This window comes from Oncorhynchus nerka, linkage group LG2 (genome assembly GCF_034236695.1).
Source record: "Oncorhynchus nerka isolate Pitt River linkage group LG2, Oner_Uvic_2.0, whole genome shotgun sequence".
Lineage (NCBI taxonomy): Eukaryota > Metazoa > Chordata > Actinopteri > Salmoniformes > Salmonidae > Oncorhynchus > Oncorhynchus nerka.
In genome coordinates this window covers 29740180-29757045 of record NC_088397.1, presented here as the reverse complement: position 1 = coordinate 29757045, position 16866 = coordinate 29740180, and the positions used below count along the sequence as shown (strand labels likewise).

The 16866-nt window shown below is 42.3% G+C and overlaps 1 protein-coding gene across 1 annotated transcript in view; it reads left to right on the top strand.

Moving 5' to 3' along the window:
- The window catches only part of LOC115129860 (low-density lipoprotein receptor-related protein 1B-like), a 206029-nt gene that overhangs the window by 164192 nt on the left and 24971 nt on the right, over window positions 1–16866 (top strand). Inside the window, 3 exon segments of the mRNA XM_065025737.1 lie at window positions 15303–15526; window positions 15768–15874; window positions 16109–16225. Coding sequence (XP_064881809.1) covers window positions 15303–15526; window positions 15768–15874; window positions 16109–16225 — 448 coding nt within the window.

Sequence of the window (16866 nt, the reverse complement as noted above, 5' to 3'; positions counted from 1 at the left end):
TTACAAGTGGGACGTAGCATGTGACCAATTGGCCAGAGTTTCGGGCTTGGACCCACACAGTCTGGCAGTGGCTCTTTCCAGCTGTGTAATGTCCAAATACATAAGCAACCAACATCTGCAAAGGGCAATACCCAGTTCAAACCAATTCCTTACACCATGCCCAGACCACACCATACGCGATCACGACACGCAGGTTGAAATATCAAAACAAACTTTGAACCAATTATATTTATTTGGGGACAGGTCAAAAAACATTAAACATTTATGGCAATATAGCTAGCTGGCTTGCAGTTGCTAGCTAATTTGTCCTATTTAGCTAGCTTGCTGTTACTAGCTAATTTGTCTTGGGATATAAATGTTGAGTTATTATTTTACCTGAAATGCACAAGGTCCTCTATTCCAAAGTCAACCTTTTCTAGTCATCTCTCCTCCCTTCAGGCTTTTTCTTCTTTGGACTTTATATGGCGATTGGTATCTAACTTTCATAGTATTACCATGATGACCGACCGACCAGTTCATATTTCAACCACCCACGTGGGTATAACCAATGAGGAGAGGGCACGTGGGTATCTGCTTCTATAAACCAATGAGGAGACGGGAGAGGCAGGACTTGCACCGCATTCAGCGTCACAAATAGAACTGACTTCTATTTTAGCACTTGGCAAAGCAGACGCTTCTTGGCGCGCACAAGCAGTATGGGTGCAATGATTGAGTGACATGTATGTGTACATTTATTTTGCAACGCGAGGGGATGCGACGCGAGCTGTGTGGTCAGCATGTTAGAATCGTTTTTTTGCCTGCTGTTATTGCAGCCATAACAATCCGCCTCTGTTGATAAGATAGCGAAATGCTAGGGTTACAACCAAGCAAGAGGAGGGATGGGCCTTGCAGGTACGTTCCTGCCTTGTTAATATTTTAAATGTTATTCAACATGAACCCAAAGAGTCTTCTTCACTGGTACACAGCTCCAAAACCTCATGCATATAATTGCCCACCTCAGATTGGGTACATTTATTGCATCAATTAGTTCAATAAAGAGTGGTACCCTGGTTTTTGGTCCTGTAGGTTTTCACCACTGTATGGAGTCTGAGATCAAAATAAATAAATAAATGTATTTAAAAAAAACGTTTTAAAAAGCGGAAGGAGCAGGGAGGGAATATTACTTTTTCCGATCTTGAACGAAACCCTTACAGGTTGAAGATATCCTTCAAAACATGATTACCTTGGAGGGAGGGAAGTTAAAGGGCATAGAGCCTGATAAAAGAAAATTGTTATTGCAAATAGGAGATATCTCATGAAAATTACAAGTTGTGCCCAGATAATTATTCATTTGGTACCAAAACAGTCTATGTGTTTTTTGCAATAGATCCCATAAAAGATGAGGCAGTATTTTGATTTATCGCAGAAGAAGGAAGGTCCTGAATTCTAATTGGGTGAGACTTGGCCTCCTCTATTTTCCACAAAGGCACTTCAAGCCAAATACTCAGTGACAGCTGAAATGCCTAATAGTAGAGTTTAATGTTGGGTAGAGCGAGCCCTTCAACATTTTTTGGGGCTTTGCAAAGTGGAGAGACTAATTCTAGGATGTTTCCTAATCGAAAAAGAAGTATGTGGACACCTCTTCAAATGAGTGGATTCGGCTATTTCCATTACAGACAGATGTATGAAATCGAGCCCACAGCCATGCAATCTCCGTACACAAACATTGGCACTAGAATAGCCTTACAGAAGAGCTCAGTGACTTTAAACGTGACACCTTCATAAGACGCCACCTTTCCAACTAGTCAGTCAATTTTTTGCCCTGTTAGAGCTGTCCCGGTCAACTGTAAGTGCTGTTATTGTGAAACGGAAATGTCTAGGAGCAACAACGGCTCAGCCACAAACTGGTAGGCCACACAAGCTCACAGAATGGGACCGCCGTGTGCTGAAGTGCGTAGCGTGTAAAAATGGTCTGTCTTCGGTTGCAAAACTCACTACCGAGTTCCAACTGCCTCCGGAACCAACGTCAGCGCAATAACTTTGTCATGAGCTTCATGAAATGGGTTTGCATGGCCGAGCAGCTGCACAAAAGCCTAAGATCACCATGCGCAATGCCAAGCGTCGGCTGGAGTGGTGTGAAGCTCGTCGCCATTGGACTCTGGAGCAGTGGAAATGCATTCTCTGGAGTGATGAATCGCGCTTCACCATCTGGCAGTCCGACGGACGAATCTGGGTTTGGAGGATGCCAGGAGAATGCTACCTGCCAGAATGCACAGTGCCAACTGTAAAGTTTGGTGGAGGAGGAATAATGGTCTGGGGCTGTTTTTCAAGGTTTGGGCTAGGCCCCTTAGTTCCCATGAGGGGAAATCTTAATGCTACAGCATACAATGACATTCTAGACGATTCTGTGCTTCCAACTTTGCGGCAACAGTTTGGGGAAGGCCCTTTCCTGTTTCAGCATGACAATGCCCTCGTGCTCAAAGCGAGGTCCATACAGAAATGGTTTGTCGAGATCAGTGTGGAAGAACTTGACTGGCCTGCACAAAGCTCTTACCTCAACCCAATCGAAAACTTTTGGGATGAATTGCGAGCCAGGCCTAGCTCTTACCTCAACCCAATCGAAAACTTTTGGGATGAATTGCGAGCCAGGCCTAATTGTCCAACATCAGTGCCTGACCTCACTAATGCTCTTGTGGCTGAATGGAAGCAAGTCCCCGCAGCAATGTTCCAACATCTAGTGGAAAGCCTTCCCAGAAGAGTGGAGGCTGTTATAGCAGCAAAGGGGGGACCAACTCCAAATGAATGCCAATGATTTTGGAATTAGATGTTCGACGAGCAGGTGTCCACGTACTTTTGGTCAAGTAGTGCATACCTATGTCCTTAAAGAGTGAAGTTGGGGGAGGAAGTGAATTAATACTGGGGAGTACATTCATTTGAGTAAGCAAAACTCTTTCTTAAATAGTAACACGAAGTGGAGACTATCTACTGTACTTAGATCTTTATTTTCTCCAATGTTGCACTGAAATTCTCATGAACCATGACTTTCAAATTGGATCGAATTGAAATGCCCAGTTATGTAAATCCCTTATTTTCTAAAGTGATAGGTAAAGAGGGTAATGTGACTTGTTTGGCTGTGGGGTTAGAGGCATTTAGATCATTTTATAGCCAGAGAAGGAGCCAAATTCTTTTATAGAGGTCAAGTACGTGTGATATACAGTGCCTTCGGAAATAATTCAGACCCCTTGACTTTTTCCACATTGTTACGTATCAGCGTTATTCTAAAATTGATTAAATAGTTTTTATTCCTCATCAATCTACACACAATACCCCATAATGACAAAGCAAAAACAGGTTTTTAGAAATTTTTGCAAATTGATAAAAAATTGAAAACTGAAATATCACATGAGTATTCAGGCCCTTTACTCAGTATTTCTTGAAGCACCTTTGGCAGCAATTACAGTCTTGAGTCTTCTTGGGTATGACACTGCAAGCTTGGCACATCTGTATTTGTTAGTTTCTCCCATTCTTCTCTGCAGATCCTCTCAAGCTCTGTTAGCTATTTTCATCTCCCTCCAGAGATGGTTGATCGGATTCAAGTCTGGGCTCTGGCTGGGCCACTCAAGGACAGGAGACTTGTCCCAAAGCTACTCCTGCAATTTCTTGGCTGTGTGCTTGGGGTTGTTGTCCTGTTGAAAGGTGAACCTTTGCCGCAGGCTGAGGTCCTGAGCACTCTGGAGCAGGTTTTCACCAAGGATCTCTCTGTACTTTGCCCCGTTCATCTTTGCCTCGATCCTGAATAGTCTCTCAGACCTTGACGCTGAAAAACATTTCCACAGCATCATGCTGCCATCACCATGCTTCACTGTAGGGATGGTGCCAGGTTTCCTTCAGACGTGACAAGTTCAATCTTGGTTTCATCAGACCAGAGAATCTTGTTTCTCATGGTCTGATAGTATTAAGGTGCCTTTTGGCAAACTCCAAGCGGGCTGTCATGTCCCTTTTACTGAGGATTGGCTTTCCATCTGGCCACTCTACCATAAAGGTCTGATTGGTGGAGTGCTGCAGAGGAATTCTGGAGCTTTATCAGAGTGACCATTGGGTTCTTGGTCCCCTCCCTGACCAAGGCCCTTCTCCCCCGATTACTCAGTTTGGCCAGGCGGCCCGCTCTAAGAATAATCTTGGTGGTTCCAAACTTCTTTCATTTAAGAATGATGGAGGCCACTGTGTTCTTCAATGCTGCAGAATTGTTTTTGGTACCCTTCCCCAGATATGTGCCTCGAAACAATCCTGTCTCGGAGCTCTACAGACAATTCCTTGGAGCTCATGGCTTGGTTTTTGCTCTGACAAGCACTGTCAACTGTGAGACCTTATACAGTGGCTTGAGAAAGTATTCACCCCCTTGGCATTTTTCCTATTTTGTTGCCTTACAACCTGGAATTAAAATTGATTTTGGGGGGAGGGGGGTTTTATCATTTTATTGACACAACATGCCTACCACTTTGAAGCTGCAAAATATTTGTTATTGTGAAACAAACAAGAAATAAAAACAGAGAACTTGAGAGTGCATAACTATTCACCCCCCCAAAGTCAATACTTTGTAGAGACACCTTTTGCAGCAATTACAGCTGCAAGTCTCTTGTGGTATGTCTCTATAAGCTTGGCACATCTAGCCACTGGGATTTTTGCCCATTCTTTGAGGCAAAACTGCTCCAGCTCCTTCAAGTTGGATGATTTCTGCTGGTGTACAGCAATCTTTAAGTTATACCAGAGATTCTCAATTGGATTGAGGTCTGAGCTTTGACTAGGCCATTCCAAGACATTTAAATGTTTCCCCTTAAACCACTTTTGCAGTATGCTTAGGGTCATTGTCCTGCTGGAAGGTGAATCTCCATCCCAGTCTCAAATCTCTGGAAGACTGAAACAGGTTTCCCTCAAGAATTTCCCTGTATTTAGCGACATCCATCATTCCTTCAATTCTGACCAGTTTCCCAGTCCCTGCCGATGAAAACATCCCCACAGCATGATACTGCCACCGTCATGGATGGTGTTCTCATGGTGATGGGAGATGTTGGGTTTGCGCCAGACGTAGCGTTTTCCTTGATGGCCAAAAAGCTCAATTTTAGTCTCATCTGACCAGAGTACCTTATTTCATATGTTTGGGGAGTCTCCCACATGCCTTTTGGCATTTTCTTTAAGCAATGGCTTTCTTCTGGCCACTCTTCCATAAAGCCCAGGTCCGTGGAGTATACAACTTTAAGTGGTCCTATGGACAGATATTCCAATCTCCGCTGTGCAGCTTTGCAGCTCCTTCAGGGTTATCGTCTGTCTCTTTGTTGCCTCTCTGATGAATGCCCTCCTTGCCTGGTCTGTGAGTTTTGGTGGGCGGCCCTCTATTGTCAGGTTTGTTGTGGTGCCATATTCTTTCCATGTTTTAATAAAGGATATAATGGTGCTCCATGGGATGTTCAAAGTTAATGAGATTTTTTTATACCCCAACCCTGATTTGTACTTCTCCATAACTTTGTCCCTGACCTGTTTGGAGAGCTCCTTGGTCTTCATAGTGCCGCTATCTTGGTGGTGACTCTGTGGCCTTTTAGAACAGGTGTATACAGTTGAAGTCGGAAGTTTACATACACTTATGTTGGAGTCATTAAAACTCATTTTTCAACCTCTCCACAAATGTCTTATTAACAACCTATATTTTTGGCAAGTCGGTTAGGACATTTACTTTGTGCATGATACAAGTCATTTTTCCAACAATTGTTTACAGACAGATTATATCACTTAAAATTCACTGTATCACAATTCCAGTGGGTCAGAAGTTTACATACACTAAGTTGACTGTGCCTTTAAACTGCATATAAAATTCCAGAAAATGATGTCATGACTTTAGAAGCTTCTTCTAATTGACATAATTGGAGACAATTGTAGGTGTACCTGTGGATGTATTTTCAAGGCCTACCTTCAAACTCTGTGCCTCTTGACATCATGGGAAATCAAAAGAAATCAGCCGAGACCTCAGAAAATGAATGGTAGATCTCCACAAATCTGGTTCATCCTTGGGAGCAATTTCCAAATGCCTGAAGGTACCACGTTCATCTGTGCAAACAATCGTACGCAAGTATAAACACCATTGGACCATGCAGCCATCATACCGCTCAGGAAGGAGACGCGTTCTGTCTCCTAGAGATGAATGTACTTTGGTGCAAAAAGTGCAAATCAATCCCAGAACAACAGCAAAGGACCTTGTGAAGATGCTGGAGGAAACAGGTTCAAAAGTATCTATATCCACAGTAAAACAAGTCCTATTGGGACATAACCTGGAAGGCCGCTCAGCAAGAAAGAAGCCACTGCTCCAAAACCACCATTGAAATGCCAGACTACAGTTTGCAACTGCACATGGGGATAAAGATCGTACTTTTTGGAGAAATATCCTCTGGTCTGATTAAACAAAAATAGAACTGTTTGACCATAATGACCATCCTTATGTTTGGATGAAAAAGGGGAGGCTTGCAAGCCGAGGAACACCATCCCAACCATGAAGCACGGGGTGGTAGCATCATGCTGTGGGGGTGCTTTGCTGCAGGAGGGACTGGTGCACTTCACAAAATAGATGGCATCATGAGGCTGGAAAATGATGTGGCAATATTGAAGCAACTTCTAAAGACATTCAGGAAGTTAATGCTTGGTCGCAAGTGGGTCTTCCAAATGGACAATGACCCCAAGCATACTCTCAAAGTTGTGACAAAATGGCTTAAGGACAACGAAGTCAAGGTATTGGAGTGGCCATCACAAAGCCCTGATCTCAATCCTATAGAAAATTTGTGGTCAGAACTGAAAAAGCGTGTGCGAGCAAGGAGGCCTACAAACCTGACTCAGTAACACCAGCTCTGTCAGGAGGAATGGGCCAAAATTCACCCAACTTATTGTGGGAAGCCTGTGTAAGGCTACCCGAAATGTTTGACCCAAGTTAAAAATAAATAAAGGCAATGCTACCAAATACTAATTGACTGTATGTAAACTTCTGACACACTGGGAATGAAATAAAATCTGAAATAAATCATTCTCTCTACTATTATTCTGTCATTTCACATTCTTAAAATAAAGTGGTGATCCTAACTGACCTAAGACAGGACATATTTACTAGGATTAAACGTCAGGAATTTTGAAAAACTGAGTTTAAATGTATTTGGCTAAGGTGTATGTAAACTTCCGACTTCAACTGTATATACTCAGATCATGTGACACTTAGATTGCACACAGGTTTACTTTATGTAACATAAATACGTGACTTCTGAAGGTAATTGGTTCCAGCAGATCTTATTTAGTGGCTTCATAGCAAAGTGGTGTGAATACATATGCACCCACCACTTTTACGTTTTTAAATATTAGATTTATTTAAAAAAATATATATATTAAAAAAATTCACTTCACAAATGTGGACTATTTTGTGTATGTCCATTACATGAAGTCCAAACTAAAATCCATTTAAATTACAGTTTGTAATGAATTAAAATAGAAAAAACGCCAAAAGGGCTGAATACTTTTGCAAGGCACTGTATAGACAGGTGTGTGCCTTTCCAAATCATGCACAATCAATAGAATCGGCCATAGGTGGACACCAATCAAGTTGTAGAAACATCTCAAGAATGATCAATGCAAACAGGATGCACCTGAGCTCAATTTTGAATCACATATCAAATGGTCTGAATACTCATGTAAATAAGGTATTTCTGTGTTTATTTTTCATAAATTTGCACACATTTCTAAAAACCGGTTTGCTTTTTCATTGTGAGGTATTGTGTGTAGATTGATGTGGGGAAGAAATTGTAATCAATTTTAGAAAAAGGCTGTAATGTAGCAAAATGTGGAAAAAGTCAAGGGGTCAGAATTCTTTCCGAATGCACTGTAGAATTAGAGACATCGGACAAATAGAGTAAGATATCATCAGCATGTAGGGAGATATGGTGGACTGTCTCTTTGATCGTAATAGGCTAAATGTTCATATTTTGCAAAATGGGCTAGCAGTTCTAATTAAAGTGGAAATAGGCTCAGAGAACAACCCTGCCATGTGCATCTTTGTAGGACAATCTCTGGGGCAGTGGAATGGCCAGTCTGGACACTGGGAGTGGGGCCTGTGTATAAGGTGCTGGCCATATTATACTGAAAGAAAATACAAGCACAACAATTTCAATGATTTTACTGAGTTACAGTTCATATAAGAAATCAATCAAGTGAAATAAATCCATTAGGCCCTAATCTATGGACTTCACTTGACTGGGCAGGGGCACAGCCATGGGTGGGGCTGGGAGGGCATAGGCCCACCCACTGGGGAGCCAGGCCCAACCAATCAGAATCAGTTTTATTACAGACAGAATTACTGTCCGGGTGATCTGTGGCATTGTTTTCTGTGACAAAACTGCACATTTTATAATGGCCTCTTATTGTCCCCAGCGCAAGGTGCACCCGTATAATGATCATGCTGTTTTAATCAGCTTCTTGATATGCCACACCTGTCAGGTGAATTGATTTTCTTGGCAAAGGAGAAATGCTCACTAACAGGGATGTAAACAGATTTGTGCAGAACATTTAAGAGAAATAAGCTTTTTGTGCGTCTGGAAAATTTCTGGGATCTTTTATTTCAGCTCATGAAACATGGTGTTAGCACTTTACATGTTCTGTTTTTATTTTTGTTCAATATAATGAATGATGACCCGAAGCCAACATGTTCCAAAACAGTCTATTCCACACGGTCAAACACCTTATCTGCATCTAATGAGAGGACAGCGTAAGCTTGTGATTGAGAAGCGGCGGAGTCTGTAATATGGAATAGGCAGTATATGTTGTCTGAGGCCAACCGACCCTTTATGAATCCTGATTGGTCAGAATTAACCAATGATGATATGCAGGTCTCTAGTCTTTTTGACAAGACCTTCACAAGGAGTTTAAAATCGCATTTCAAATTGATAAGGGCCTGTAGCTTGGACATTCAAGTGGGTTCTTGACACCTTTCAATAGCAAGGAAATAATTGCTGTTCTTTTGGTCCCTATGGAATGTCCCAATCTCCAGCGAGTGGTTGATTGAGTCTAGAAATACAGATCCGACTAAATCCCACACAGCCAACAATAATTCAGGAGGGATGACTTGGATTTTGACATTGAATCTAAGGCCGTCTTCAGTCCTGCCAAGGAGATGACTTGATTAACCTCTACGGGATACAACATTTTGTACAGTAATGCAATGATTCATTGGATCAGTCTAAAACTTTGCACATACACTGCTGCTTTCTAGTGGCCAAAATGCAAATTACGCCTAGACTCGTAAGTGATATCATGGCCTTTCTCTTGCATTTCAAAGATGATGGAACAAAACTTTTTTTTTTAAACGCATGTTTCTTTCTTTGTATTATCTTTTGCCAGATCGAATGTGTTATATTCTCCTACATTCATTTCACATTTCCAAACTTCAAAGTGTTTCCTTTCAAATGGGTTCAAGAATATGCATATCCTTGCTTCAGGTCCTGAGCTACAGGCAGTTAGATTTGGACATGTCATTTTAGGCGAAAATGTTAAAAAGGGTCCGATCCTTAAAAGAGGTTTTTAAGAGAAAGGGAAGGAAGTTCCTAGGAATTAAAAAGGACAACATCTTCCTAGAGTCTTTAGGAAACTCAGAAGTATACAGATTGGAATAAAAAGTAATGAAAGTATGATTCATTTGGGAGGGAGGGGTACAAAGTTCACCGTTATTGTTCCTAATGACATCAATAGATGACAAATGTTCAGTTTGCGTCAGTTTCATTGCCAAGTGCCTACTCGGTCTATCCGCATTCTCATAGTCATTCTGTCTCGCTTTCAAATGAATAAATTCATCCCTAGAACTGGTCACCATCTTATTCTCCGTTGTAAATGTTACTTTCCATAATGAATGGGGGCCTACCCCTGGTTGTGCATAAACCTGTAAGAAATCACTCATGCCATTCAAAATTTTGTTTAAGAATTCCCTACTGCCATTTCTTAACCTGTGAATCCTGGAGAAATCTCAAAATAAATCAATAATGGAGAATGGTCAGATAGCAGCATAGTTCAAATCTCTGCATGGGGATGTACATTTCAGAGAAACAGGGGAGGTGAAGACAATCAATTTGTGAGAAAGTCTGATGATGGGGACAAAATAAGATCATCTCTAGTACCAGGATTTGTTAGGTGCCAGGCATCCACAATGTTCAAGTCATCTAAAAAGGTCTTAATATAATTTGAAGGTGCCCGGAGTGCCAAGAAATTATCACTGGTGGTATTAATAGTAGGATCTAGAGTCAAGTTAAAATCTCCCCCAAGGATGGTCACTGAGTCTGGGAAGTCTAACAATTTAAGCTTCAGGTCTTCAAAAAAGGATTTATCATTTGGCGCATAAATGGAGGACAAACATAATGTAGTGCCATTAATAGTAACAGAGGTATAACAAGTCTGTCTATCAGTGTCTCCACCAGAGACCCCCACCTTCATATTCAGATTAATATTCCTCTTAAGTACAATCATAGCACGTCTGAAATGTATTGATATAAGTGGCTTTCAAATAAATCTGCTGTAGGAAGGTGAAATCAATAGTTTTACGTTGTAAGTACTTTAAACAAATTAAGACTAATCAAGTCATGTCAAATTGTATTTGTCACATGCGCCGATTACAACAAGTGTAGACCGTACAGTGAACTGCTTACTTTCAAGCCCTTAACCAACAATGCAGTTTTAAGAAAAATAAGTGTTAAGTAATAAATAGATAAGTAAAAAATAGTTAAAGAGCAGTAGTAAAATAACAGTAGCGAGGCTATATACAGGGGTACCGGTACAGAGTCGATGTGGAGGCTATATACAGGGGGTACCGGTACAGAGTCAATGTGGAGGCTATATACAGGGGGTACCGGTACAGAGTCAATGTGGAGGCTATACAGGGGGTACCGGTATAGAGTCAATGTGGAGGCTATATACAGGAGGTACCGGTACAGAGTCAATGTGGAGGCTATATATAGGGGGTACCGGTACAGAGTCAATGTGGAGGCTATATACAGGGGATACCAGTACAGAGTCAATGTGGAGGCTATATACAGGGGGTACCGGTACAGAGTCAATGTGGAGGCTATATACAGGGGGTACCGGTACAGAGTCAATGTGGAGGCTTTATACAGGGGGTACCGGTACAGAGTCAATGTGCGGGGGAACAGGTTAGTCTATCCATGAGTTCGCTTGAGATGGAAATATACCCAATAGCCTGAGATTTGAAAACACTTTGCACAGAGCTGAGATAGAAATACTGTTGAGACGGACGCATAAAATAAAAACATGACATAAAACCCCAAAATGATCGTGCAGTCGACATTTGTGAATGCATACAAATTCTATAGTATTAAAATATTATTAAAGTAACCAACAGAAAAACTTCATAGAAAAGGCCAGTATGCGAGGGGACAAAAGGGTTTACCCCCGAGAGAGAGACGGCCAGTAGACCTGAGTTGACAGTCCCTTGGATGCTGACACAATATGTGGAAGCCATGCAAACCTTTCCTGTGCTAGTCTACAAGTGTTGCCCTCCCATAAATGGCTGCTTAACTAGGCATATATACTTTAAGCCAAACATCCGTAAAGATGTCCTATCTTTTCATTCAAAATCTCTCTCTTGAGCCACCAGTTCAGGTTATAGACCGCACAAAGGTTACACGGACCCATAGAGATGTATAGAGAGCATACTTGCCACTAGACAGGTAAACCCTTTATGGGCTTTGCTATCACATAAGTGATCAATGGCAAAGATCAGAGGGGTGCCCTCTTTACATTTTTATGGAGGCACTGACCTTTCTCCAAACAGCCTTTCTCCGCTTGTTCGAAAACTAAATGAGGAAGTCAAGATCGGATCAGAAACAGAGATTCTGAAAGTAACACATGTTAGTTGACAAGTAACTAATAATATTACCCAATAAAAAAAATTAAAAATAATGTGTTACTTTACTCCATTACTCATAAGTAATCTGTGATGGCTGCTGTCCTAAACAACTGTGCTATTTTGTTAGTTTTTTCGCATTGTTTGTAACTCATTTTGGCTTATCTGTACATTGGCATGGCAGAGCAGCTACGTCTGGTAAGACAATGGGCGGGGGTGTGTGTCTATTTGTCTATAACTGCTGGTGCGCGATGTCAAATATTAAGAAGTCTCGAGGTATTGCTCGACTGAGGTAGAATACCTCATGTTAAGCTGTATACCACACTATCTACCAATAGAGTTATCATCTACTGTATATTATTCGTATCCATCTACTTACCACCACAAACCGATGATGGCACTAAGACCGCACTCAACGAGATGTATAAAGCTATAAGCAAACAAGAAAATGCTCCTCCAGAAGCGGCGCTCCTAGTGGCCGGGGACTTTCATGCAGGCAAACTTAAACCCTTTATACCAGAGGAAAAACAACTCTAGACCACCTTTACTCCACACACAGAGATGCATACAAAGGTCTCCCTCGCCTTCCATTTGGCAAATCTGACCATAATTATATCCTCTTGATTCCTGCTTACAAGCAAAAACTAAAGCAGGAAGTACCAGTGACTTGCTCTATACGGAAGTGGTCAGATGACGCGGATACTACGCTACAGGAGTGTTTTGCTAGCACAGACTGCAATATGTTCCGGGATTCATCCAATGGCATTAAGGAGTATACCACCTCAGTCACTGGCTTCATCAATAAGTGCATCAACTACGTCATCCACCACAGTGAACATACGTACATATCCAAACCAGAAGCCATGGATTACAGGCAACATCCGCACAAAGCTAAAGCTGCCGCTTTCAAGGAGCGGGACACTAATCCAGACACTTTTTAGAAATTCCACTATGCCCTCAGATGAACCATAAAACAATAAAAGCATCAATACAGGACTACGATTGAATCCTACAACACCGGAACTGATGCTCGTGGGATGTGGCAGGGCTTGAAATCTATTATGGACTACAAAGGGTAACCCAGCCGCGAGCTGCCCAGTGACGGGAGTCTACCAGACGAGCTAAATGCCTTTTATGCTCGCTTCGAGGCTTGACCGTAAGGCGCTACAGAGGGTAGTGCGTACGGCCCAGTACATCACTGGGGCCAAGCTTCCTGCCATTCCAGTCACCCAAGTCAGAGACTGTTCTCTCTTCTACCGCACCGCAATCAGTACCGGAGCGCCAAGTCTCGGACCAGAAGGCTCCTTAACAGCTTCTACCCCCAAGCCATAAGACTGATGAACAATTAATGAAATGACCCGGACTATTTACATTGACAGCCCCCCCCCCCTTTGTTTTATTATCTATGCATAATCACTTTACAAATTACCTCGACTGACCTGTAACCCAGCACATTAATTTGGTACCACTACCCCCTGTATATAGCCTCGTTATTGTTATGTGATTTTCCTGTTACTTTTTCTTAATTTTTTAAACTTGAGTTTATTTAGTGAATATTTTCTTAACCAACCACACAGTTAGAGAAATAGAGTTAAGGGCTTGTAAGTAAGCATTTCACAGTAAGGTCTACTTGTATTCGGCGCATGTGACAAATAAAATGTCCATTTGATATTAAAACCCTTTGGAAATACCTCACAGAAAATATCTGAAATTCTTTGTTATTTGTCCTGAAAGTGCAGCCTTGAATATATCAAATTCGTTTTGATGGTAGCAATTCCAAGTTCCACACACTCATACGACAGCCGTGAGTGTAGCAAAGTGAGACAATTTCCTCAGAGGGTCTCTATACTACTTAACTGCTCTGCCTTTGAGACCAGAATAGAAGAGGACCTAACAGCCACTCAATATCTCTGACATTAATTGGTTTGATTTGAGCCCTGGGAAAGGGAGTGAAGGGGACAGAACACAGGAGATGTGTGACTTCAAAGAGCACTGTAGCACTGATTTGACACTTGAACTGAAATTACACTATATATACAAAAGTATGTGGACACCCCTTCAAATGAGTGGATTTGGCTATTTCAGCCACACCCATTGCTGACCGGTATATAAAATCAAGCACACAGCCATGCAATCTCCATATACAAGCATTTGTCAGTGGAATGGTCTTACTGAAGAGCTCAGTGACTTTCAACGTGGCCCTGTCATAGGATGCCACCTTTCTAACAAGTCAGTTCGTAAAATTTCTGCCCTCCGAGAGCTGCCCCAGTCAACTGTAAGTGCTGTTATTGTGAAGTGGAAACATCTAGGGGCAACAACGGCTCAGCCGCAAAGTCGTAGGCCACACAAGCTCACAGAACGGGACCGGTGAGTGCTGAAGCCCCTAGTGCGTAGGAATCAACTGTCCTCGGTTGCAACACTCACTACCGAGTTCCAACTGCCAATGGAACCAACGTCAGCACAGTAATTGTTCGTTGGGAGCTTCGTGAAATGGGTTTCCATGGCCGAGCAGCCGCACATAAGCCTAAGATCACCATGCGCAATGCCAAGCATCAGCTGGAGTGGTGTAAAGATCGCCTCCTTTGGACTCTGGAGCAGCGGAAACGTGTTTTCGGGAGTGATGAATCACGCTTCACCGTCTGGCAGTCCAACAGACAAATCTGGGTTTGGCGGACGCCAGGAGAATGCTACCTGCCCAAATGCACAGTGCCAACTGTAAAGTATAGTGAAGGAGGAATAATGGTCTGGGACTGTTTTTCATGGTTCGGGCTAGGACCCTTAGTTCCAGTGAGGGGAAATCTTAACGCTACAGCACACTATGACAATCTAGACGATTGTGTGCTTCCAAGTTCCCCAGAATGGGGAAGGCTCTTTCTTGTTTCAGCATGACAACGCCCTTGTGGACAAAGCAAGGTCCATAAATAAATGGTTTGTCGAGATCGTTGTAGAAGAACTTGACTGACCTGCACAGAGCCCTGACCTCAACCCCATCAAACACCTTTGGGAGGACTTGGAAATCCGGCTGCGAGCCAGCCCTAATTGCCCAACATCCGTGCCCAACATCACTAATGCTCTTGTGGCTGAATGGAAGCAAGTCCCCTGCAGCAATGTTCCAACAGCTGGTGGAAAGCCTTCCCTGAAGAGTGGAGGCTGTTATAGCAGCAAAGGGGGGACCAACTCTATATTAATGCCCATGTTTTTGGAATGAGATGTTTGACGAGCTGGTGCCCACATACATTTGGTCATGTATTGTATTTTGACAGAGAGAGCGAGAGAAAGGTAGAGAGGGAATGTGTGTGTGTGTGTGTGTCTACATGCTTTAAGCTTGTAAGTCAATGTCCAGGTAAGAGTATGAAAGTCATGTCAGTAAACATGTAAACACATTCTTCTCCAGTGTCCTGACTTCAGAAGGCCCAGGGATATATCTGCAGATTGGGTGACTGGCAACATCTACTGGACAGACCACTCCAGGATGCATTGGTTCAGCTACTACAACGCCCACTGGAGGAGGCTCAGATATTCCATCAACGTGGGCCAGCTGGCAGGGCTAAACTGCTCTCGTCTCATCACAGACATCGCCGGGGAGCCTTACTCTATCACTGTTAACCCAGCTCGAGGGTAAGATTAATCCTTACATTAATTACATTTTAGTCATTTAGCAGATGTTCTTATCAATTGACAATTAGTGCAATCAACTAAAGATGCTAGGTAAAACAACCACATATCAGATTGGCAATGTTGTGACTATATTTTCTCTTTGGGCAGATATACAACAAATGATGCCTGATCCTCTGCCCTGTCCTTATTACCTGCTACAATGACCTATTATTCCTTTACTTACTTCCTGTACTTCCCATAGGATGATGTACTGGACAGTGGTAGGAGACCACTCCCACATCGAGGAGGCTGCCATGGATGGGTCTATGAGGAGAATCTTAGTGGAGAAGAACCTCAGGAGACCCAGTGGTAGGTGCTCTCCAAACTTCTGGTCATGTGACATATAACAATACCTTCAGGAAGTACCCCTAAGCAGGAAATATGTATGTTTATTTTCTACATATCATATCTATACTAATCAATATCCTGTTTCTTTTAGTGTCGAGTGATGCATTTTGATAGAATGCAGCACCTGTCAGAAGCTTAAGATTGCTGCACTTTACCACAGCTCATATAGAGTGACTAATATGTTTTACGTTACAGGACTTGCCATCGATTATTTCAACCAGCGTTTGTACTGGGCTGATACAGAGTTGTCTGTGATTGGGAGCGTTCGATTCGATGGATCGGACTCCGTGGTGGTGGTGAGCAGTGCACACGGTGAGCAAAGCACAGAAGACACGCGTGTCCTTAATTACACTCGTTGAAAATGTGCCTATGTGGATAGGGCTAAATTGAAATGTTCCCTACCGAAGAAATATGGAGAGCATATGCATAACCATGGTAGCAATTAAAAGGGAACCGTTTGGAGATTATGGGAAAGTTATTAGACTGAAGGAGATGACACAACAGTTCACCTAACACAAGACTGAATCCAAACATTACACTGTTCATTTTATGGGCATTTTACCATTTTTGTTGATAATTAAATCTAAAAATGCTCTGGATAACTTCAGTAACATGAGAATATTCTTGGAAAATTTGGGATAGGTGCAACATAAGACAAAAAAAATGACGGGTTTGAGTGAGAGGTTTTACTGGTGTTTCCGACTGGTCACACACCTCTCCAAAGTGTGCAGAGATCCTAAGTCATTTCAATGGAGTCAAATAACGATACGGTACTTTTTTTGAGCTCTGCTCGCTATGCCGTTGAGGAATTACTACTTTTCTTGTTTGTGCAATCCAAAAATGGTCCATTATAAATCGTAATCTGGGTCAGGTGGGCATGGTTGGTTGAAAGCTTGTTCTATTGCCAACATGACGAGCTAAATTATAAAATGCGAGGCAATTCAGAGAAGCAA